At 39.1% G+C, this 26,550-nt stretch overlaps 1 protein-coding gene across 4 annotated transcripts in view; it reads left to right on the top strand.

Moving 5' to 3' along the window:
• The window catches only part of LOC106871923 (uncharacterized), a 423,018-nt gene that overhangs the window by 352,575 nt on the left and 43,893 nt on the right, over positions 1 to 26,550 (top strand). For all 4 annotated transcript variants that reach the window (XM_089361578.1, XM_089361580.1, XM_089361579.1 and 1 more), the window contains 2 exons: positions 14,733 to 14,855; positions 15,775 to 15,966. In XM_089361578.1, the coding sequence (XP_089217704.1) occupies positions 14,733 to 14,855; positions 15,775 to 15,966 (315 nt within the window). The remainder of the gene's footprint in view (positions 1 to 14,732; positions 14,856 to 15,774; positions 15,967 to 26,550) is intronic.

The following is a 26,550-nucleotide window of genomic DNA, read 5'->3' as shown; positions in this document are numbered from 1 at the left end:
GTGTGTGTGTGTGTGTGTGTGTGTGTGTGTGTGTGTGTGTGTGCATGTGCGTGTGTATATGTCATCGGTTCATGAATTATCATGAGACCATCTATGTTCTCACATCTAGCTACCATAAAGCTAAGATTGGATATTCATCTGGAACTGTGTCCTATTCATATTACCAGATAGTCTATAAATCATGCTGTACCATTATCAGACCATATGAAATAACTGAATTAATTCCTTTGTTTGAATACAGGATAGTGAAATAATGTTACAATAGTGATCATTAAATTCATTTATCTTGTAAGTGAAATTTATATTAAATCCATTCTATCTATTTATCTATCTATCTATCTATCTATCTATCTATCTATCTATCTCTTTATCTTTTTCTCTTTCTTTCTGTTGATGTGTGTGTGTGTGTGTGTGTGTCTGTACATACAGATATAGATATACAGATTTGCATACATACAATGTGTAGAGCTATACATATATGTGTCAGCGTGTATGTGTATATTTGATATCTAATATCCATATGTGTGTGTGTGTGTGTGTGTGTATGTATGTGTGTGTGTATGTATGTATGTATATATGTATGTATGTATGTAAAATACTTTGGTTATTCAATCAATCTTAAGACATAAATCTACTGACTCTTCAACTGGTCAATGAAACTAATTAAATAATTCTCATTGCAGTCTTTCTAAATTTATACTGCACTCTTTTGCTATTTTCATTAACAACTGATTTAATTAGATCCCTATATAGTAGACAATAATAAGAAATGAAAGTAATGAAACTATATTAATACAGTTGTTCCCATCTCTTTCACAAACAAGGCCTTCTTTTATTTCTCACAGACTCCAGGTTTTTGAAATGTCTGTCTAATCAACAAATTTTGAACTCTGCTCATGACCCTAGTACAAACTTTGTAAATCTCCAAGATCTACAAGTCCTAAATTGTTGGATGAATTTTTCCATAAATGCAAGACTTTTAAAAAGCCAGTTCAACAAATTTTGAATTCAGCTCACGGATTTCTAGTATTTCTTTGTCGATACCCAGGAGTCTCAGAGATGAGGAGAGGAATGGTTGTATTAATGTATCTAAAATAAGTGTAGTCTTAGTGAGAAAGGTGAAAACAAAGACTTGACAACAGGCAGGCCTCAAAACCACATGTCAAGTTAGCAGCTTGGTATTTACCAGCAGATTCTATCAGTTCATTCTCATCAATAATGTCAAATCCACCTTGGGGCAAGTGTCTTCTACTATAGCCTTGGGCCAACCAAAGCCTTGTGTGGATTTGGTAGATGGAAATTGAAAGAAGCACATTGTGTGTGTATATATATGTATGTATATATATATATATATATATATATATATATATATATATATATATATATGTATGTATATATATGCGTGTGTGTGTACTCTTTTACTCTTTTACTTGTTTCAGTCATTTGACTGCGGTCATGCTGGAGCACTGCCTTTAGCTGAGCAAATCGACACCAGCACTTATTCTTTGTAAGCTTAGTACTTCTATCGGTCTCTTTTGCCGAACCGCTAAGTTACGGGGACGTAAACACACCAGCATCGGTTGTCAAGCGATGTTGGTGGGACAAACACAGACACACAAACACACACACATATATATATACATATACATATATACGACGGGCTTTTTTCAGTTTCCGTCAACCAAATCCACTCACAAGGCTTTGGTCAGTCCGGGGCTATAGTAGAAGACACTTGTCCAAGGTGCCACACAGTGGGACTGAACCCGGAATCATGCAGTTGGTAAGCAAGCTACTCCTGATATATATATATATATATATATATATATATATATATATATATATATATATATATATATATATAATAACACAAATGGGTTGCGGTTCACTACAACTGTTTCAGACGTATTCTTTATTGAGGAACAAAAGTGTCACTTCATGCAAGGAAAAAAAAAACGTTTTCATCAGGTGAATACAGGTAAGAATTAATGTAGTAAGAGGGAACTGTAATGTGAGGAGCAAAGTGCAATTCACCTATCTCTCAGAGTCGACTGTCTAGCTAGGTTAAATCCAAGATGCGCTCTACCCATTTGACCTACCACTAGAACCTGCTGCTAAAGCCCTGTCTCACACACACATCCACATGCATCAATCCACAACGACTGCCCAAGGCAAAAGAGGCCCATGCTGGTCCTACTTCCACTGACATCTTCACTCCCTCTTCCTCTTCCAGTAAGGCCCCTCAACCATTGACATAACTGACCCTTTCCTTCCATTTACCTCATCCCCACATACCCACCTGATCTCAAAGATCACCTCTTTACTTCACTCCATGTTGAAAGCTGCCATTCACCTGTGTGGACATCTCACTCACAATCATCTCCACAGGTATGGAGTACCACTTGCTTCCTCTCATTCACCTTCTCCGTCCAATGAAGCAACAATTCTCTAGCCATCCAAGACATGACATGGCATTCCATCCACAGGGACATTGTTTTTGGAATTAGAAGCCGTCAGTTTCTCTATTCCACTGAGATGAGCAACATACCTTTGGGGGCTTGCCCCAGACTTCATCTCCCACCTGGCTGAAAGCAGGCTCTCACTCTTCCACAGTGTGTTGTGATGTTGTACACAGGTGATATCATTCATACCTGAATATCATTCTGTGTGGCATGGACTCCTCAGCCCGTCCTGACTGGGGTGATACACTGTACCAAAATACTGCTTCTAGTGGTGAGATATTTCCCGGCTTGTGCACACCCAGAACAGGGTTGATGGATTGATACCTGTCACAGCTTCCAACCACTTTTTAAGTGCTCTGCCTAGTAACTTCAGAGTTAACTTTCCAGGCAAGATACAGGGTTCTATCCATGCCCATATGATGCATTGTGTGCAGTCTCCTTAGTTTCGAGTTACCTAGCTGACACACCACTGCTATCCCCTGCTCTGAATCTTTCAGTACCACCAGCAAGGCCTTTTTCACCATGGTTAGAGTGTCTGCCTTATTCCTTTCTGAGGGCACAAAGACCATGCTCAGCTTCAAACCAAATTCAGCAACTAGCACTCCCAGAACCCCTAGGTGGCACTTTACTAACATCTCTGCAGCCCCTTTGGTTCAAATCTTTTTATCAGTGGCCACTGATCCTACCTATCCAAGCACAGTAGCTGAATGGGTTCAGATAACAACAAGAACTTCTCGCAAAACTGGACGTGGTACCAGATGACTCACCCAACCTGATTTCCTGCTGAAATCAATATAGAACATGTCTGAAACAGCTGTAGTGAACTACAATACAGAACCCTCCATAGGTTTGGATCTGGAGTTTGTAGTTGAAGTGGAGTATGTGCAGCGAGTGTACCCCTAGTATGACTTTGATGATACATTGTGTAGTCAGTTACTTGTGAATGTATGCATAACTGGAAGTACACATCCATATTTACTTTAGTAAGTGTGTGTATGTCAGTATACATTGTTGGTACACAGGTGCTCTATCCCCGACTTTACTTTGGTTCTTTTACTATTTTAATACCTGATTCTTTTGAATCCTGAAAATTGTGTGTGTGTGTGTGTGTGTGTGTGTGTGTGTGTGTGTGTGTGTGTGTGTGGGTGTGTGTGTGCATGCGTGTGTGTGTGCGTGTTTGTCCCTCCACCACCATCACTTGACAACCAGTGTTGGTGTGATTATATCACCATAAGTTAGCAGTTTGGCAAAAGAGACCAATAGAATAAGTACTAGGTTTAAAAAAAAAGTACTGGGGTCAATTTGTTTAACAAAAACCGTTGAAGGTGGTGCCCCAGCATGGCCACAGTTAGATGAGAGGAAACAAGTGAAAGATAAAACATAAAAGACCTAAAATCTTAATTTGAATTTTTCCACAAGTTTGTTTGTTGCTGGAAGTAGAGTTGGTAAAACTCTGTTCAAATGAAGAAATGTATTCTTTACACAACCCAAGATTGATCACAGATTATTTAAATGTTATCATAGTTACAGTTAGAAGAGAATGAGACTTAGATCAAATGATTAACACTGAAGTTTATTACAACCATACAAACCTTACATACATATATGGTCAGAGACATTCCATTATTATACTGTGAAAAGGCAGCAAGCTGGCAAAATTGTTAGCATGCTTTTACATCTTTATGTTCTGAGTTCAAATTCCTCTGAGGTCGACGTTGCCTTTCATCCTTTCGGTGTCAATTAAATAAGTACCAGTGGAGCATTGGGGTCAATGTAATTGACTATCCTCCTTCCCCAAATTTCAGGCCTTGTGCCTATAGTAGAAAGGATTATCATACTGTCCAAATAACATCTCTGTGTTGAGTATCATGTCACCTGGATCATCACACTCACACACACACAAACACACACATACCTTATTACCAGACATCAGATCCATTCCCCATTGCTTGCTCCCAATCTACAGCAGCAGCAGTAGCAGTGACTTTATCTTGTATCTGAGAATTTAGTTTCTTCTTTGCTGAACACTTTCTTTATGGTGATGGTGTTGATGACTAATTAAACCAATTCTCGCATACAAGAGTCAATGGCATTGACTGCATGGTAATGTTGGTGGAGGATAAGGTCGATTCTGTTGAACCTATCTCTCTTGTTGCTTGATTTTTTTCTTTTTCTCTTCTGGTGGCTTCAAAGTTTAATTTTAAATTTCAGAGTTGTTGCCCTTGCCTTTCCTCGCCACAATTAATCTCGGAAATGATTTTTTTCCCTCTTTGTAATTTTATCTGATTAAATATTTTTTCAGCTTGCTACATTAGTCCTCACACCTTACATACTTACTTAACTATTTGCTTTTATCCTGTAGAAGGCTTTCCCATTATTCTGTTATATAACCATGTCTTTTAATGTTTACTCATTCAAAATCTTTATATTTCTTAGTCATTTAAGGTTAGTGTCTGGCAAAAAGTAGTAAGACAATACTTCACTGAGGAGGTCTAATAAGACTGAAACATTTCACAAGCTGTTTCTGTACCCAAAATCAAATTCAATCTCCTCTGTGTGCCTCATTACATTTTATATTAATTTGGGTTTCAGAGTTGCCTCCCTTACCCTTCTTGACTACAATTGATCATTGGTGTTATTTATTTATTCATTTCCTTACTGTAAGTGTATGTGATTAAACTGATTGAATTTTGGGACTTACTGCATTAAGTATGTTCAAAACCCCACCACTCTGACATACTCTTTACTAAAAATTAAGGTGGCAGAATAGCATGCTCTTTTTGTATTCAATATATCATGATGCTGTGTAGGGGCAAACATGGAACGTCTCTCTCTTCATAACAATGTAAATCAATGAACGGTTTATACTATATTTGGTTACTAGGAAGTAATCAAAATTCATGTGTCCCCTTCTCAACTAACCCTCATTATTGTCTTTCTCTTTATTTTTGTTTACTTATATTACATTTTTATTAAATATGTATTTTGCTAGCAGTGGATAAGTGATTCAACAAGGCTTCGAAGTGTTCTTTCCAGTGATGAAGAATCCCATCCTTCTCGGTGATGACAGTTGAGTTGTCTGCTGTTTTCAGCTGGGATGTTGATGATCTTTGGGGACCGTAGATTTCCTTGGTTCCAGCAAAAAAGTTCCTCATGTCATGGCTGTCAGCAAAGGATTGAAGTTGGACAGTTTTGGCTTGCCACCATTGATTCTTGATCTCACGAATCCTTCTTTGGTAGAGTGACTTGGCTTCCTTGAATCTGGTGAGTTTTGTGGAACATGAGGGGTTGTTCAGATGTTTAATGAGTGCCGATCGCTTGGCATCAATCAGGGTGGAGATTTCAAGACTGTTTGAGTCAAACCACTGCTTCTGAAAACCCGCTGAAGAACATTCCTCAACACCTTGTCAGACTGAAACTGTCATGTTCCCCTTCCCATATCGAATTCATGACTGCTTTCAATCAAATGAAACCTTACAAAGCTCCTGGACCCGACAACATTCTCTTTCAACTCCTCAGAGCAGGTGGACCTGCTCTTCAGGCAAGACTCTTCATGCTGATTCTTCAGATCTGGGAGAAGAAACAGATTCTTCAAGATCTCAAAGATGCAATCATTGTCACCATCTTCAAGAAAGGAGATAGGAGCCTCTGTGGTAACTATCGTGGCATCTCTCTGCTTTCAATCGCAGGCAAGATCATCGCTCGAATTTTCTTACAACGTCTCCAAGTGGTAGCTGAGTCAGTCTTTCCTGAGTCACAGTGTGGTTTCAGAAGGTCAAGAGGTACCATCAACATGATCTTTTGTGCACATCAGATCCAGGAGAAGAGCCAGGAGCAGCAGAAACCTGTCTTTTTCATCTTCTACGACTTGGAAAAAGCTTTTGACAGTGTCCCAAGAGAGGTCATGTGAGATATCCTGCATCGTTACGGTTGTCCTGGAGGCTTCATTTCGCTGATCAAGGTTTCCATGATGAAATGAGGGGAAGAGCCCTTTATCAGACTGACATCTCTGATGAATTCAAGATTACCTGTGGCCTGAAGCAGGGATCTGTTCTTGCTCCAACCCTGTTTTCTCTCTACATCACTGCCATGCTCTCCAAAATTCTAACAGACAACCCTGGAGTGAAACTCAGATGTAGATTTGATGGCAGACTTTTCAACATCTCGCAGTTCTCATCAAGGCGTCACTGTCAAGAGCACAAGATCACTGAGCTTCAATACGCTGATGATACGCAGCCCCAGATTCAACTGCAGAGGACCTCCAAACCTCAACAAACAACTTCAGCAGAGCTTATCAAACCTCCGGCCTGAAAGTGAACATCGCCAAAACCAAAGTGCTCCCTCAATTAGCTCCTCGTACCAACCTTGACAGCCCCAACATCACCATCAACAACCAATCAATTGAGGTCGTCGAGGATTTCTGCTATCTTGGAAGTTTTCTGTCACTCACTGAAGGATCTGGTAAGGATATCGAACATCGCATCCAATCAGGTCATGCCTCTTTTGGTCGTCTCAAAACCAGGGTCTTTTGCAACAAGGATCTGACATTCAAAACAAAGCTCATGGTCTATCGGGCTGTTGTCGTATCAACTCATCTGGATGGGTGTGAAACCTGGACTGTTTACCATAAGGACATGAAGAAACTAGAGCACTTCCATCAATCCAAACTTCGCTCTATCCTGAACATCAACTGAGAAGATCACATCACCAACAACTCTGTGCTTGAAAGATCAGGTCTCCTGAGCATCAAAGCCTTGATCATTGAACATCATCTCCGATGGTCAGGTCACGTCCGTTGGATGAATGAACATTGCCTTCCCAAGATCTGTCTCTACAGTGAACTGTCTGAAGGAAAATGTCCTCGTGGAATTTGAACTTAGAATGTGAAGACAGGTGAAATGCTGCTAAGCATTTTGCCTGGTGTGCTAACGATTCTGCCAGCTCATCTTATATAAACATAATATTGCTACCATACCAAGTCTTTTAACATTTGCAACTCATTAATTCATATTACAACAATTTTAACATCCTACGTGACTGGGAGAAGCTGACACAAAATACAGTAAACAACCTCTGTATCCATAATTATAGTAATTGTCTGTAAATTAAGCATAAAGTTAGAAATTCCAGGTGAGAGGTTTAGTTAATTAAATGAACCCTTAGTTTTTGATTGGTACTTTATTTTATCCATCTAGGAGGGATTAAAGGCAAAATTGATCTCAGTGAGATTTGAGCTCAGAAAATAATGAGCTACAAGAAATACTGCAAGATTTGTTCACTGTGCTTATGATTCAAACAATGACAATGATAATAATGATGATTCAAAACAATGCATTGATTAACAGCTTTTTGTAACAATTTCTTACTCAGGTGCCTCTACAGACTTACTTAACTGTTTATCTATTATTCTGCAGAAGGGTTTCCCATTATTCTGTTATATAACCATGTTTATTAATGTCTACTCATTCAAAATCTTTATATTTCTCAGTCATTTAAGGTTAGTGTCTGGCAAAGAGTAGTAAGACAATACTTCACTGAGGAGAACTAATAAGACTGAAACATTTCGCAAGCTGTTTCTGTAATCAAGATAAAATTCATTCTCCTCTGTGTGCCTCATTACATTTTGTTAATTTGGATTTCAGAGTTGCCTCCCTTACCCTTTCCTTTGACTACAACTCTCTTTTCAACACTTTATTGTTGCAGAATGTTCTAACAAATATCCATTCTGACAATAATGACAATATTTAGTTTCTAGTTTCAGTACACATTTCTTTATCACGAACACATGCATCAATGTGTATTTAAATATGAGTTCCATGTTGTAAATCAACCAGTAAATAACTCAAATACTTGATCCTTTGCTAACTTTAGTGGTGTCTACTCTGATGCAAACAAGCTTCTGGTTTTCTAATAATTCCTCCCTTTCTTTCCCATTGGACTTGGAAATCCTGTGTAAAAGTTATGGATATTAGTTATCCCCCTAGTTTAACTCAGTCATAAAAAGGCACTTGGTGCTTTAACAGGTTAACTTTCATCTTCATGTTGTGCTTAATTACCACAAAAGGCACTGTAGAATAAGTTGTGTGTCAGCCATGGGCACAGTATAATGCAGGAATTGGATAATTTGTTTCGATGAAAAGAAATAATCATCCATCTAGAATTGAAACTATACTTAAATGATCAGAGGTTTCCTGCTCTTTGGTGGAGGGAGAATGTGGCTGGTTGATTTGCTATAGACATAACTTTTACTTGTTAAAAGCATGAATGATAAAACTTCCTGTTTCTCCATACCTATAAATCTGAAGCTTTAAATTTGGAGATCATTATTCTAGATCTTAAAATTTATATCAACTGAAATTCCTAAATGAATAAATATTGATTTTAATCTAACAAATCAATTAAACGTTAATAAAATCCCTTTATTATTATTATTATTATTATTATTATTATTATTATTATTATTATTATTCCTTTCTGTCTGGAGTTAGATTCTGTAAAACTGCCTAAGAAAGCTAAATATAACCAGACATATAGTTCACCTCTACACTAACAAGTCTGCCAATCCACCACATAGTAACTGAAATAATTAAAATAATTGAAAAGAAACAAATAGTGAAAGCTATATCAAATCTACTGGCCATCATGCCTTACATCCCAGCCACATACCATAGAGTAAGAAGGCTCTGATCATCTAAGAGTGATTTCAATTCTAGTTGGATGCTTATTCATTCCATACCAGCAGCTTATCTCCATCCTTGTATAAAACTGTTCCCATTGATGAGATATTTACAAGTCAGGGAACAGTGCATGTGGCACTAATTAGTTATCACATGGAGTTTTTCTTTTTATTACATCAACAAATGTCTTTTGTTTTATTTCTTTTGAATAAATCTAGTATGACTGCTTGATAGGAAATAAAGTTGTTACAAAGTTCAAATTACACTCAAGTGTGTATGATCCCATGTATTGTAATAAACTTTAGGTTTTTGCAGGATATTCACAGCATGCAGTAGACAAAAATAAGGAATGAAAGATATGAGATGAGCATAGAATAAAATGCACATCTGTGTATATTTAAGTTAGTCTTCATTGTAATGTGCCTCAGTATAAGCATCTACTGGTGCAGAGCCTATTCGTAAATTGTATGAAACCTCAATAAGTGCTAAATGGCTTTTTCCTTTTTCTTCTTTTGTTGTGATTTAATCCAAGAAGGGCAGCACCCATAACTGTTGCACTGGATCTCCAAGACTTGTAGTGGTGGGGAAAGGAAATTACTAGAAAGCTAAAGGCCTGACCTGAATGCTTACAACAGATTGAACTCTGCTAAAGGTACCCAAGGGTCAGGTGTTGATATGAAACTGGATGACTTTCAATATGGAACCCAATGCAAATACGGAAGTCAATAAGACTTACTGAGATAAAGAAACATTTAGAGAAACTAGGAATCAAATGTATTTACTATCTGAAAGATTATTTCATTCTGTTTTGAACACTACAAAATTCAAGTCTTTGAAAGGAGATCTGGATCAGGGAAAGTCATCTGTCAAGATGATTTAATAGGAAATTGTTAAGACAAAGAAAAACGAAGGTTTGTTTTGAATAATCATTAGTTTTTGTGTTATCAGTATCATTACTGTGAATGTTTCCATTATTTCTTTGTCTGCTTTTCCTAAATTCATGAAAGTCTTAACTGAATTGATATGGTATCAATGTCCTAATTGCTGTTGTTTGTTCCTTCTTGAGCCATGCCTGGCTCATAAGGACTGGTTTCCAAGTTTCATTGGTGTATAGGTTCCCTACATAGATGGGATGCTGATCCATCACAGGTGAGATGCTAGATGTAGGAGGAAAGAGTGAGAGAAAGTTGTGGCGAAAGAGTCATCTTGCTAGAGCCACGTGGAGTTTCACTCATAAACACACACTTCACCCGGTCTGAGATTCGAACCCGCGATCCCTCGACCATGAGTCCACTGCTCAAACCATTAGGCCATGTGCCTCCGTACATAATTATTATGTACTGATAATTTTACAGCAGCTGTACAAGGCTCATTATTTGTTTGACTAAAAGCAATCAAGTTTAATAAAGAAGTAACTGCAGTGGTGTGTAGAACTGTAGTATTGTTGCTCAATCTCCAAATTTAAAAGAACCACTCCTTCATATTTTTAGAACTTATCAACTCATCTGACCTCTTTTGGATCAGACATAATTTTATTATTGCCATATAGTTGAAGAAAGTTTGAAGTGTGCCAATCTAAGTTTGTTTTAGTCTTTTTATATGATTATTGTCTGTAATAGGACATGAAAATCACTAGTTCCTTTGTGAATGTGTTATCAATATTGTAACATCTTATATCACATCTTGGGAATAATAGTGTCATTGATCAAAGATTTCCAACAAATCAAGCTTTGGATTATTCTTGAGGAGTGTGTATAAAACTTGGGCAGAACAAATATCACATGTATCAAAAAGATAGGTTTTTCTCACACATGTTTACAACTTTCAATGATATACATCAGCAAAAGATATATGCTTAAATACACATATATATGCACGTGCATCCATACGTATATACACATACACATATGACTGGCTCCAGCACAATTTCCATCAACCAAATAATACCTTTCAAAGTACTGGTTACCCAACTGCTATAGGAAAAGACACCTACCTAAAGAAACATGCTGTAGGATAGTAGAACCAAACTCAGAATAACATGGTTATGAAATAAACTGTATAACCACACAGACTTATCTGTACAGCATATATCAAAGAATGGTAACTGGTGCAATTAACTCTTGAATAGCTTAGTATGATGTTTGAGTATATCAATTAAGCTTGACAAGCAAAGATTCACAGGAAGGATATTCCAATATTTAGGAGGATGGGAGGAAACTTTTGTCATGTGTTTCCATTTTAGAAATAATGTTATGTCTAGTGTAAGAATAGGTAACTCCTTAATGTGAAGGAGGTTTAAAATAGCATCAGGAGAAATACTATGTACACATTTATAATCACTAAGAGACATCTGAACGATATTTTCTAATCAATATTAAGCCAATGAAATTTTACATAGCAACCCTTGACATTCACATAATTTTACACATTGAATGTAAGATGGAATGTAATATTCTGATCATATAATTTATTAATGTTTGACCTACAATATCAACAAAGAATTATATTAGTTAGTCTGAAAGATTTTACAATGAAACAAAATCCTATTTACTTATTATAATGATAGTAACTGCAGTAAATTTTTATTATTAAAATTTAGTAAAATTTAATTGGTAACCTAAAAATTATTGACAAAACAAAGAATTTTACTAAATTCTAGTGATAAAGTACTTTATATGAAAAAAGTCTTCAAAAGTTATGTAGCAAGAGGGATATTTCATTTAATGACTTTAATTTCTTTTGAATCTAGAGAAAACAAACGGATGGAAACCCTTCCACTGATTAATTCCAAAAGGACATTCTACTCATTATTACTTAAAATATCTCACACAACCACCAACCTTAACCTAGAAAAAGAAAAAGAGCAGTAAAAGGTCCTGCGATTATCTGCTTAGGCTACATAGGCTGGATAGGAAACTTTAAGAAGACAACAAATTGATTTCAAATTTTGGCACAAGGCCAGCAATTTTGAGGAAGTGAATTAATTGATCACATAGACCTCAGTGTTCAACTGGTACTTATTTTATTGACCTTGAAAGGATGAAAGGCAAAGTTTACTTCAGTGGAATTTGAACTCGGGATGTAAGAACAGACAAAATACTGCTAAACATTTTGCCTGGCATCCTAATGATTCTGCCAATTTACTGCCTTGAAGATGTAATAAATTAATATAAAATATGTATTAACTATCACAAACTAAAACAAAAAATAACAGTCCTAAGGAATTGGGGAAAATAATTTCCAATGAGGTTTTAATGTGTCTGACCTTTGAGAAAAGAAGAAATCATTTCAATGCAAAATTGCCAACATCTGTAACAATATGTAGAATATCCAATTGTGTATGTTGATTGGGAGTATCAAAAGAAGAGAAATAAACAATCAATAAGAAGAACTACATTGTGTTTGTCATCAATAGTAAAGCATTACGTCATTTATGGATTTTAGCAGAAAGATTTAGTACTGCAATACTTCTTTTGACTGACTTTCTTCTTGAAACACAAACCATTAACAGTTCTATTCAACACAATCGTTTTACAGTCATATTCAATATATATTCATTAACAGTCCCATTCAACACACGATATTGAACACACAAACCATTAATACAAATCTTTAACATACAAACCTTTAACAGACGTTCAACATACAAGCCATTAACATTCATATTTAACACACAATATTTAACAGTCATATTCAACACACTAACCATTAACAGTTTATACTAAACATACAATCCATTAACATTTATATTTAACACATAAAAAAATTAACAGTCTTTATTCAACACAGAACTCATTTTACAATCATATTTAACACATAAAAATTTAGTTATCCTCTAAACAAAAAATTCAAGCTATCATTTTCAGTATACAAATAATCTTACAATATTTAACAAACAAATAATTTTACAGTCATATTTAACACACAAAAACATTTAGTCATAATCAACACAAAAATCATTGCCAATCATACAGTCATTAGCAGTCGTATTCAACACACAAACCATTAACATATTCAGCAGTTTTATTTAATAGCGCATCAAAGCACATCAGTACACATGTCAATGATTCAGCTCTCTCCAGAGCTAGTTGAAGGTATTGGTCACTCAGGCAATCATCAGAGACATCAGGCCATGTCACTTATTGAGGGCTTTGTAACAAATATAAAGAGAAAGTAATAAAATAAAATGATTTATTCCTACGTTTTCAGTTTTAACTTGTGTGAAATTTTACCAAATTATACTCATAAGAGTACTGAAATTCAGTTAGCCTGGGGTCAGCTTTAGCTATCTCTCTCCCTTTCTCTCTCTCTCTTTCTCTCTCTCTCTCTCTCTCTCTCTTTCTCTCTCTCTCTCTCTCTCTCTCTCTCTCTCTCTATCTATCTATCTATCTATCTATCTCTTTCTCTCCTTCCCTCCCACCTTCTCTACTCTCTTTCATCCTCTTTTCCCTCTCTCACCCTCTTTCATCCTCTTTTCCCTCTCTCACCCTCTCTCACCCTCTTTCATCCTCTTTTCCCTCTCTCACCCTCTCTCTTTCTCTCACCTTCCCTCTCTCCCTTTCTCCCTCTCATTCTCTCTCTCTATCTCTTGCTCTCTCTCTCCCATTCTCACCCTCTGTCTTCCTCTACGACACCCTCTCTCTCTCTCTTATGATATGACTCACAAATCATATCAACCTCACTGAGCCTGTTGACTTCCTAGTACCATTAACATTAACTTTACTGACCCTACTAATCCATTAACCTCACTAAACCCATTGGCATCAATAATCTCATTAACCTCACTAAACCCATTGGCCTCAATAATCTCATTAACCTCACTAATCCCATTAATCCAATAATCCCTTTGGTCTCTGACCTCACTAATCCCATTGGCCTTACTAATATCATTGGTCTGACTAATCCTATTAACCTTACTAATCCCAGGAGCTTCATTAATCTCATGGATTGTGGTAATCCCATTGACCTCACCACTATTAGTGAACCTACAAAGGCTATAACTGCTTTCTATTTTACTTATAACTAAATGATTTTTAAAATATCTTAATCTCCTAGCCAAGCCATGTTTTCTTGGAATATGGCTACATTTGTAGACTCTTTGAATGTGTCAACACATCCAGCAGATTCTGACATATTAACATGTTAGGAGGTGGGTGGGTCAGTCAGATGGACATATATTGATATCAGAATTTTTCAAACCTCCTAATCAATAAGTCAAAGTCTCTAAGTTTAGTATTGTTCTCGAAGGAACAATTCACATTAAAACTAGAATTATTGATTCCAATTTGGTGTCTATCGATACCAAGCATTCTGTTGCTACACCTTACTATTGAATTTCTGGTTTTATCAGTTTTCTCCATAAAATAAAATAAATGAAGATTAATTGACAAGAATGTTAGGGTCACCAAACTCGGGATAAATATTCTGATTGCTCTCATTCTCTTATACTCTGTCTCTTAAGTTAAAGAGGTTTAAGTTATATTTGGATTAAAATAGTAGGAAGTTATATGGTAAGACACTTATTCCAAATATATTTGTAAGTGTTTCTGACACCATTTATGTTGTAGCAATCAAAACATGACCATCTGTGTTTCAGATATCAATGAATGTGAGAAGAAAAATGCCAGCTGCCAACATATTTGTGTCAATTCGAAGGGGAGTTATTTCTGCAAATGTAAAGTTGGTTTCACTCTCAATCCTGATGGATATTCATGTAAAGGTAAATAAACTGATTCTCTGTTGAGTTTATTCATATTCCTTTATCTTGTTTGACTAAGAATATATATGTATGAAGAAATATTTAAAACTTACTTAGATTTTTTTAACATGTAAAGTGTTGAATATATTGGCTCTTTTAATTGAATTTCAAAATCAAACTGTTAAAATAAAATGCAGAGTTTCAGAAATTGTTATGAAATCATTTTTGATATTTCTGAAATATTTCATATTGTTCAGTTTAAAACTGGAGATAAAGTTTTAAAAATAATCATTGAATCGCCAAACATTTTATACAGCTAATGCTTTTCAGAGTGGCATGAAATAACATGTAATCTTATTGCTCTAATGGAGCAAATAGGAAGCCTCTACAAGCTTGGTTAAGGGGTTATAAATAACAATTAAGTCTCTCTCAAATAACTTCTTAAGAAAAGGGAAGAACATAGTGAACAATAGCATCTTTAAAATGCAAACAGATGGCAGTTATAGCTGGGGCGTTATTGTTCATAAGTCTGTTGAATCAGGGTTTACTTGGAACTAAACAACAACAACAACTCCTTCCACCTGATATCTGTGACAGCAGTGTAGTTGGGGAGGAGGTGAGATGGGTTCCTTCCCACTGCTAAGTGGCACTTTTGTGGGGTGACACTTTTTGGTTTGCTGTATTAGCCTATATCAGCTTCAGTTCCCTGAAGGTGGGTGGATTGGGGGGAATACATTCAAGGGCTGATCCAGGTGGCACACTCTAGCAATGCTACTGATTGAGGGCCATATTCTCCATTGACAACATATTCAATGTTGCTTTATTACTACTTGATTACTACAAATTTCAATAAATAAAAGCAAAGAATTCAAAACTGAAACCAAACATTAATTATGTGAACTAACTATCTTGAATATGTTTAAATATTTTTTTTCCACAGCTAAATTCTGTGACAAGTTTCAAGTACCAGAAAATGCTATTGTCAAAAATCAGAGATGCTTAAAAGACCCTTTAATGAAACTAGGGAGTCGCTGCCAAGTAAAATGTCGCAAAGGTTTCCGTTTGCCTGCATCTTCAACTTTTAGATGTTTAAAAGATGGTTCCTGGTCAAAGAAAAATGTTTCATGTGAAGGTAAATTATATTTTCTTGTTTCTCAGATTTCATATTTGATTTAAGATCATGTATTATGCTACCTACATTTTATATTTAAACTGCTATCATATTCTATAATCAGTAATCCTTTTATTGACATCTGCTGTTGAACTAAGATAATTCATGCCAAATGTCATCATTATTTTGTTATATCAATCTAGTTTTATTATAAAGATATCCTATATGATATATCATTATGCTTTTATGCTATGTAAAATCTTTGTGGAAAGTGGCACCATACATTTTATTCAAAGATGCTCAACCTATTTTGTGTTATGTTTTGAACATGAAAAGAATTCAAAGTTTTCTTCTATCAGACTTGTTCCTCTCAGAATATGTTGAGTGGCTTTCTCTAACATACATCATATGATGTATGTTAGAGAATTTCAAGCTTCAATTCTGTCTCCTATATTCTTCTATCTGAATGTTAATAACTCTACTTGCTATTATTTATAACCATACTCACTTTCAAGCAGGTAATATTACCCATCTCTTCTTAAACTTTCAGTTAAAGGGTTATTTAAACGTTAGACAACTCACACAAGTCGTGCATTATTTTTAAGAAGTGAGTCTTCTTTATAAACATTATCTGATGAGGAAATGATAACCTAGTCTCACTGAGAAGCACGAAGACAGTCATCGTATCACTTCCCTCTTTATTTAGGAACAATAAGTAAATAAAACCTTCAATCTTTCCAAATGACAAGTTTAACAATCTTTGATGATCTTTCTTTTATTGGATTTGTCTGAAGGAAAGGGCTGTATCCATAACTCTTGCAGACTCTGAAACAATCAACATCAACACAATCACCCATCTTTAACGTTGATTTCAAATTTTGGCACAAGGCCTGCAATTTTAGGGGAAAGGGTAAATTGATTACATTAACCCCAGTGTTCAACTGGTACCTAATTTATTGATCCTGAAAGGATGAAAGGTAAAGTCAACCTCGACAGAATTTAAACTCAGAATGTGAAGATGGATGTAATGCTGCTAAGCATTTTGCTTGGTGTGCTAATGATTCTGCAAGCTCACCACCTTCACCACATCTTGAACATTTGGCAACCACTCATGTATGACATGAATACATCACTACCACATAACTATAACATTTACAAAACTGCATCCAAAGGTAGAAATAGTTCAATTTTTAAACATCTGTCAGTCCCCTACATAGGTTAAAGGTGATTTATTATTGTAAATCACCTTTAACCTATGGAGGGGACCGGCAGTTGTTTAAAAACTGTACTGTTCATATATCAGTATTCTAATGTAAAATAGAGTACTGTTCATATATTTTGGATAGTCTAACAGCTACACACATAGGTATTGCAGATTGCATCATAAACTGAAAACTGTTTTTAAAACTTTCACATATTAATGTGTTATCACCACTTGCTTACAGACATGTTGTATATTTTCTTTCTCTCTTCTATGATTCCCACAATGGTTCATGTTACTCAGAATTAGAAAACTGTATTCTCCATACACTCAACCTCCTTCCTTAGTTCCTTTTATCATCTACAGCCTGTCTCATTCCTTGAACTGACACTTTCTCCTTGCTCACATTTTCATTAGTCATCAATGTGGTTGAACCTGGAAATCAGTTTCACTATTTTACTGCTCCTTCACTTAAGACTTCATATTAAACAAAAAGAAAAGTATCGCCATATAATAACAGGATATTTGTATTTGAAGTTCATGGTATATTATGACACTAAGCAATTCTTATATCAATTACCACATTACAGTTAAGCTATCATCTTATACCATTATATATCCCTAAATAATTAGCTTTTCCGGTTAGATCTAGCTTTTACATAGAGAGAGGAGGAGGGAAGGCATTGTTGATGGCCCCTCTCACCCTAATGCAATTGATGCTGTTTGAAATGAACATTTGTAGGATGATGTCTATAGGAAACAGGTGAGTAGGGTTATATTTCTAGAAAATTGTAATTATGGGGAAGAAAAATTGGGTGAAGAATATTTTTGAAGGATCTTTTTAAGTGATACCAGGAAAGGAGATAGTGGAAAGAGATGTATCGAAGGATGATAGAAATGTAGTGCAGCTATCTAGTTTAAAAAACAATGTTATCTTAGAAGAAGCAGAGAGAGAGAGAGAGAGAGAGAGAGAGAGTGAACAATGCAGCTATGAATGGTTGAAACATGTTGGTAATTGAATACAAGCCAGATGGCCTAATGACTTTCTTTTGGATTTAGTCTAGAATACAGATGTGTTTAGCAGTATTACTATCCTGGAACACCATTGAAAGCTTTGCTGTTTTCAAATGCAGTAACTTATCTTTCATAGTTTTGAGAACAAGGCTGGAGAATATGCCTCCTGTTGATCTGTTTCTATGAAGCCATTCCAGGGTACACTGGATGATGAAAAATGTGATTGTTAACCAAGTTCATCATTTTTGAGATGATGGAAGAGATTTAGTTAATAGAGTTAAAGAATTCACCAGTTTGGAGATGGAATGGATTGATATGTGTTTCCAAAGATTGAGTTAAATATCTGTAGAAGAAGTGAGTGGGGAGAAAGATTTAAGGGTTTGATGATTATAGGCACAGGAGTGGCTGTGTGGTAAGAAGCTTGGTTCTCAACCATATATTTCCAGGTTCAGTCCCTCTGTGTGGCACCTTGAAAATTAGATTGTTTGTCTCCATAGATGAGACAGTTTTGTTATACAGTTCTGAAACTTGGACCTTCACCAAAATGCTTGAAAACAAATAGATAACTGCAACACAAAAATGCTAAGTGTGGCTCAGAATGTTCTATGGAGAGCTCATTTAACCAACGTGCAGCTTTATCAGAATCTACCTAAAGTGACTGAGAAGATTCAGCAGAGAAGAATAAGAATTGCAGGTCATTTTGTCAGGTACCCAGGAGAACCAGTGTGTCAACTGGTCTTATGGTAGTCAGTTGAAGGAAGAATCAACAAGGGAAGAAAACATCTAACCTATGAGGACAACTTACTTTAGGACAGTCCAATGGCAAATGTTGATGAATTAAGAACATGTATAGGGGACCACAAGGAATAACATGCTTGAGTGAAATCCCTGCAAGTATCTAGGAGGATGGCCAAACTAAACAAAAAACTAGCTTGGGCAAGTATCTCCTATTATAGCCTCAGGCCAACCAAAGCCTTGTGAGTGGATTTGACAGATGGAAACTAAAAGAAGCCCATCATGAATATCTATATCTATGTGTAGGTGTCTTTGTGTTTGTCCCCTCATCACTGCTTGACAACCAGTGTTGGTGTGTTTATGTCCCTGTATCCTAGTGGTTCAGCAAAAGATGTTCGTAGAATAAGTAGCAGGCTTGAAGAACAAAAATTAAGTATTGGGGTCAATTCATTCCACTAAAAAGAATTCTTCAAAGTGGTGCCCAGCAAGATAAAAGAAAGATAGGAGCTACCTCTAAAGTACACTATTTTAGGATGGATAATGCAAAAGGTGCCATCAAGGTTTGCTACTTTGTTTGGACGGCATGCTTGGAAGACTTCTCAAATGTAGAGATTGTGTCTATGCAGCAGTGAGACTGGAAGTAAGAAGGAGAGTTTCAGAAAAGTTCTGCTGAATATGTTCTGTATAGAGTTAGAGGTGAAGGGAATGACATATTTGAGGCTTTTCATTTGACTGCTACAAATAGAAATAGAGATTTTACAGAGATTTTCAGCAAATACATTTTACATCTTCAGCTTTCATTTACTTGTGCTGGGACACAGGTTGATAATTTCTAATAAAATTCAAGGCTAAGTACTTATTTCTTTGTTGTAAAGTATGGTACTCTTATGCTGAAATCTTAAGTTATTGGGATGTAAACACACCAACACCATTTGTCAAGCAGTGGTGGGACACACACACACACACACACACACACACACATGATTGGCTTCTTTCAGTTTCCATTTACCAGATCCACGTATAAGGCTTTGGTTGACCCAAGGCTGTAGTAGGAGACACTTCTCCAACATGCCATGCAGTTGGACTGAACCAGGAACCATGGGATTATGAAGCAAACTTTCTACCACACAGCCATGCCATGATTATGAAAAGTTTAATTCATTTAGAATTTAATGTGTATATCATTGAATACATCTCCATCAGCATCTGCAGAAGTTATGTAAATTTAAGCCACTGGTCCATTTCATTTATTTCCCTTGGCTTTTTGTAATTAAGTAAATTAAACTGGCAAAAAAAATTCTGTACATTTGACTATGGTGGGATTTCACTTGACAGAAAGTCAGAACAAATACCACAAGGTATTCTGTTCACTACCTAAACCACCAGAAGACAGAAACCTACTTCTATCAGGAAAATAACCTTCATGGTGTTTAGAAAAAAGGTAGATAGGAACTCCTAAAGGTGTATCCACTTTAAGTGGGATCACTGACAGGCCAACAAAGAAGGAATACTTTACATGCAGCAAGTGCATAGAGGAAGTAAGAACTGAGAGCACTTGCATTATCGATTCAAGCTAATGCCCAGATAGTTCTCTACAAGTAGTTGATGGCTTTTGTTATCCATTCTGTTTTGTTATCCACTCTCTTACTCTTTTACTTGTTTCAGTCATTTGACTGCGGCCATGTTGGAGCACGACCTTAAACGGATTTTAGTCAAAGAAATCGACCACAGGACTTATTCTTTGTAAGCCTAGTACTTATTCTATCAGCCTCATTTGCTGAACTGCTAAGTTACATTGGTTGTCAAGTAAGGGTGGCAAGACAGACGGAGACACAAAGATATACACACATAAATATATATTTATATATATATATATATATATATATGGGAGATTATACAAAAAATAACAACAGACGAGGACAGGTGGTGTAAATAACAAAAGTATATATTAGTATGACGCTCGGGAATACGGAAAGTCTTTGACGTTTCGAGCTACGCTCTTCAACAGAAAGAATACGGAGACAAGGAGAAAAACACGGAGAAAAAAAAATTGAATAGTGTTCAGTCAACGGTCAATCATAATAATGGCCGATCATAACAATGGCTGACTGACCGGAAGTTAGAAATTCTTATTTCAGGAGAGCTAAGAAAGGGGGAGATAACGAACGGTGATCGGGAACGAGGGGCTGTGTGTGGGAGGTAGACTGCTGGTGATCTTGACGTATGTAGTGTGAAAATGGGGGAAGGGAGAAAGGGAGAAAGTAGTTGGTCAGTTGTAGTGTGTGCGTGGTGTGATGCGAGGGTATTGGTGTGGTGTGCGTGGTGTGATGCAAGGGTATTGGTGTGGTGTGATGTGAGGGTGTTGGGAGGTGGGGAAGGCATGGGTGGAGTGTGGGGTAGAGGTAGGGGTATGTGGGTAGGGTGGGGTATGTGGGTAGGGGTGGGTGGTGGGTGTAAGGAATTGGATGGGGTGGAGTGGGAAGGTAGAGTAGGAGTGTGTTGGGGTGTGGTGGGATGAGCTTATGAGGGAGTGTTGACGAGGAGGGAGAAGGGGAAGGTCGATGTAAGAGAGGGGGAAGATGGGTATGGGAGGGGAGAGGAAGAGAGGAGAGAGGGTGGGTATAAGAGAGGGAAGGGGGATTGAGAGAGGGGGAAGGTGGGTATGGGGGGAGAAAGAGGGGAAGGTGGGTATGGGGGGAGAAAGAGAGGAAGAGAAAGAGAGTGAGAGAGAGGGAAGAGGGGTATGGGGGGGAAGAAGAAAGGAAGAGAAAGAGAGTGAGAGAGAGGGGAAGAGAGTGAGAGAGTAAGGGTGAGAAAGAGAGTGAGAGAGAGGGGAAGAGAGTGAGAGAGTAAGGGTGAGAGAGTAAGAGAGTAAGAGTGTAGAGAGTAGGAGAGTAAGAGTGTAGAGAGTAAGAGTGAGAGAGGGGGGAGTACGGGTGAGAGAGGGGGGAGTACGGGAGAGGGGGAGGGGGAGTACGAGAGAAGAGAGTGAGAGAGAGTAAGAGAGAGGAGAGAAAGAGGAGTGAAAGAGTAGGAGAGTAAGAGTGTAGAGAGTAAGAGTGAGAGAGGGGGGAGTACGAGAGAAGAGAGTGAGAGAGAGTAAGAGAGAGGAGAGAAAGAGTAGGGGTGAAGAGAAGTGGGAGTGGAGAGAAGTATGAAGAGAGGTGAAGAGACGTACAAAGAAGTAGGAGTCGGAGCAGGAGGTGGGGGAGGGGAGAGATGGGTGGTAGGAGGGGGGGTGGGGGAGAGAGACAGGAGGAGGGGGTTAGATGAAGAGTGGAGGGGAGTTGAGCCCATGTGGCGCAAAGGAGCGAAGATAGAAGATTAATCCCTGTTCACGGCGCAAACGGGAGTCCGGATGGCCCCTGTGCATGGACAGTCCAAACACCGACAGGTGTTGCCGCAAGGAGTGGCCGGCAGAACGGAAGTGGCGTGACACCGGGGTGTCATTGCCGACGTTGATATCTCGGAGGTGTTCCGCGAATCGGTCGGCCAGGCGCCGCCCCGTTTGTCCGATGTACAGGGATTGGCAGAGAGAGCAGGAGAGGCAATATATGATGTTGGTAGACGTGCAGGTGAAGGAGTCGGTGATGCGATAGGGTCGGTGATGGGTGCTGGTGAGGAGGGTGGTGTTGGAGAGGTAAGGGCAAGTGCGGCAGCGTGGGCGGGAGCAGGGGAACGAGCCAGGTTGGGAGGTTGGGTTGGGGAAAAAGCTGTGGACCAAGAGGTCCCGTAGGTTGTGGGCTCGTTTGAAGGAGGGGAGGGGTCGATTAGGGAAGATGTGGGAGGTGGAGGGGTCGGACTGGAGGCGCCGAAAAGCTCGGAGAATGGAGCGTTGGAGGGGTAGGGTGGTGGGATGGTAGGTGAGGGGAAAAGGGAGGCGGGAAACGGCAGGGCGGGTTCGGGTTGAGAGAGCAGATGCACGGTCCACAGAACGTGCTCTGGCAAGGGCGGTGTGGATGGTGGTGGGTGGATATCCACGCAGGCTAAAGTGGTGAGCCATGAGTTGAGACTGAGTCTCAAAGTCATGGCTGTCGCTACAAAGTCTGCGTAGACGGAGGAATTGGGAATAGGGGATGGAAAGTTTTGTGTGTCTAGGGTGGGAGGAGGAGAAGTTGAGATAGGAGTGTGAGTCTGTGTGTTTGTAGTGGATGGAGGTGCTAAGGGCGGAGTGGAGGATGCTGACCGAAATGTCGAGAAAGGGGACAGAGGTGTCAGAGACAGTACAGGAGAAGTGGAGGGCAGGATGGAAAGATTGAACGAAAGAGAGGAACGAGTCAAGATGTTCACGGGAGAGAGAGGTGGCACCGATACAGTCGTCGATATACCGACCGTATAGTTCGGGAGTGGGACCAGTGAAACTGGAGAATATTTGGGCCTCAACATAACCAACGAAGAGGTTCGCGTAGTTGGGGCCCATTCTCGTCCCCATGGCCACTCCCGAGACCTGCTGGTAGATATCTCCCGCGAACGAGAAGCAGTTGAGAGATAGGACAAGTTCGGCCAGACGAATGAGTGTGGAGGTGTCGGGTTGTGGGTTGGGGCGTTGGTCTAGAAAAAACTTCAGGGCACACAGCCCCTCGTCGTGGGGGATCACTGTATAGAGGCTCTGGATGTCTAGAGTGAAGAGAAGCTTAGAAGGGCCGGGAGGGAAAGAGAAAGAGTTGAATAGACGAAGCGCGTGGTTAGTGTCATGAATGTGGGAAGGGAGAGAAGCCACTAGGGGGGTGAGGACACGGTCTAGGTATTTTGAGATAAGCTCGGTGGGGCAGTTGCAGGCGGAGACGATGGGGCGGCCAGGGTTGTTCGGTTTATGGATCTTGGGGAGGAAGTAAATGGTGGGGGTGCGTGGGGTGCGAACAATAAGGTTGGAGGCGGTGGCGGGGAGACGGGAGGAGAGGATGAGGTCATGGATAGTGGAGGACACAGTCTGTTGGTAGCTGGGCGTGGGGTCGGAGGGCAGAGGGCGGTAGAATGAGGTATCTCGAAGTTGACGGAGAGCTTCGGCCTCGTAGAGGTCCGCGCGCCATACTACCACGGCTCCACCCTTATCAGCCGGTTTTATGATGATGTCCGTGCGGCGTCGGAGGGATCGAAGGGCCGAGAGTTCGGCTGGGGAGATGTTGAGTCGAGATGGACGCCTGGAAAAGTTAAACCGGCCCACAGCGCGTTGGCAGGCGCCCGCGAAAAGATCAACTGCCTGGAACTGGCCAGGAGCAGGCGTCCACTGGGATGGTCGTCGGCCCAGGTCAGTGAAGCAGTCCTCGTTGGGTGCGGGTGGTGTGTTATGGAAAAGCGCACCCAACCTAACGCGGCGCACAAAGCTGTGGACATCAGCACGGGTTTGAAATTCCTTGCAGGATGGAGTGAGTGGGATGAAGCGCAGACCCCTATTGAGGACGGAGCGCTCCGCCTCAGAGAGAGGAAGATCTGGGGGAATGGTAACGACAGGCTGAAGTGGAGAGGGGGTGGGTGGAATAGAAGTAGGAGGGGATGAAGTAGGGTTAGGAGGGGCGGTCGGGATGGTGGAGGGCTGGGAGGGAGGGGGTGGAGTGTGTGTGGGAGAGGCAGGGTGGTTGGGTGTGGGTGGGGAATGCACATCAGGGAGGGAGAAGGGTGGTGGAGGGGTTGGGGTAGTGGCATCGGGTGTAGAGGAATGGAGGAGTGAGTGAAGTTTGCGGAGCTTAGTGTCGGTAAGAAATGTATGAAAGAGATGATTAAGTTGAATGATAAAGCGCAATGTATTGTGAGCATGGGAGGGTGACAGAGAGGAGAAAAATATGGAAAAGGCTGGAGGAAGAAGGCGGTCGATAGTGTGGATTTTAGAGAGATTGGAGCGAATGGTGGCCCGCATAAGGCGGTAGGATGTGGTGCGGAGTATGGGTAGAATGGTGGTAGAGGAGTGGAGAGTGGGGTGGAAATGGAGGCGGAAACCCTTAGGGATGAGGCGGTGATGTAAGCAGCGACTGAGAAACGTAATATGACTAGAGAAACGAGTCTTCTTGAATATGAGTAAGGAGAGTCGTATGTGTGTGTGTGTGTGTGTGTATGTGTGTGTGTGTGTGTGTGTGTGTGTGTGATGGGCTTCTTTCAGTTTCCGTCTTCCAAATCCTTTCACAAGGCTTTGGTCAGCCCTAGTTTATAATAGAATAAGAATTGCAGGTCATTTTGTCAGGTACCCAGGAGAACCAGCGTGTCAACTGGTCTTATGGTAGTCAGCTGAAGGAAGAATCAACAAGGGAAGAAAACATCTAACCTATGAGGACAACTTGCTTTTTGTGCAAGGTGCCACGTAGTGGGATTGAAGCTAGAACCATGTGGTTGGAAACCAGGCTTCTTACTACACAGCCACACCTGCATCTATGTTAAATTTCTTGAAATTATTTCTTTTTTTCTTTCAGAGTTTCTAACAATTACCGTTAGGAGTTTTTCTTTCTCCAACTAAATGACTGATTTAAATTTATTTGACAATTCAGTATATCACCGTTCTACCTGACCCACTGATATATATATATATATATATATATATATATATATATATATATATATATATATATCTGCATGCAATATGTGTGTAAACGTGTACATGTATGTGTTGTATGTGTGTGTTCAAGCATTTGTACATTTGTGTGCAAGTGTGTATGTATGCGGGGGGGGGGGGACACGTGTGTGTGTACGGGGGCACATGTGTGTGTATGGGGGAGGCACCTGTGTGTGTGTGTGTGTGTGTGTGTGTGTGTGTGCACGAATTCATGGAGTGTAGTAAAACAGGTGGAACAGGAAGGTGTTGTCATACCAATGATTAGTGTGACCATATCATTATCAACTGCTACAGTGGGAAAGGTGATGCATTAGAGAGGGGAAACCACAGAGATGTTACACTGTTAGACCAGATGATGAAGGTTGCAGATTAGACCAGATTATGAAGGTTGCAGATTAGACCAGATTATAAAGGTTGCAGACAGAGTTATAGCAGAATTGATTAGAAAGATATTCATCATAGAAAATTTGCAGTTTGGTTTTGTACCAGACAGAGGTATTACTGAAGTTAGCCAGACTTTTGTTGACCTAAAGGTCCTTGATAGGGTTCCCCTTCTCCCTAAATGGCTTGTGTAAGCTGTGCATGCCATATTTGAAGGTACAGTCAATAAGATGAGGGTCGGTGATAAATATAGTGCTAAATTCAGAGTGAAGATGAGGATACACCAAGGCTCAGTCCTCAACCTCCTTCCATTTAATATGGTTCTCCAAGCCATACCAGAGAAGTTTAAATCTTGACTACCCATGGGAATTTCTTTATGCTGATGATCTAACTCTTACAGCTGAATCTTTGTAGAATTAGAAAAGAAATTCCAGATGTGGAGACAAAACTTGGAATGAAGGTACTTCAAAGTAAATCTAGCAAAAACTAATGCATTGGTAAGTAGAAAAGAAGACAGAAATCTGCTTCTATCAGGAAAATAACCTTCATAGTGTCTAGAAAAAAGGTAGGAACTCCTGAAAGTGTATCCACTTTAAGCTGTGAAAATATAAGAGAGATAGTGGGATCACAGATAAGCCAACAAAGAAGGAATACTTTACATACAGCAAGTGCATAGAGGAAGTAAGAACTGAGAGCACTTGCATTATAGATTCAAGTTAATGCCAAGATAGTT

Source organism: Octopus bimaculoides, chromosome 13, assembly GCF_046866305.1.
Source record: "Octopus bimaculoides isolate indiv1 chromosome 13, ASM4686630v1, whole genome shotgun sequence".
Lineage (NCBI taxonomy): Eukaryota > Metazoa > Mollusca > Cephalopoda > Octopoda > Octopodidae > Octopus > Octopus bimaculoides.
Note: the sequence above shows the minus strand (reverse complement) of the source record. Positions and strands in the feature narration are given on the sequence as shown.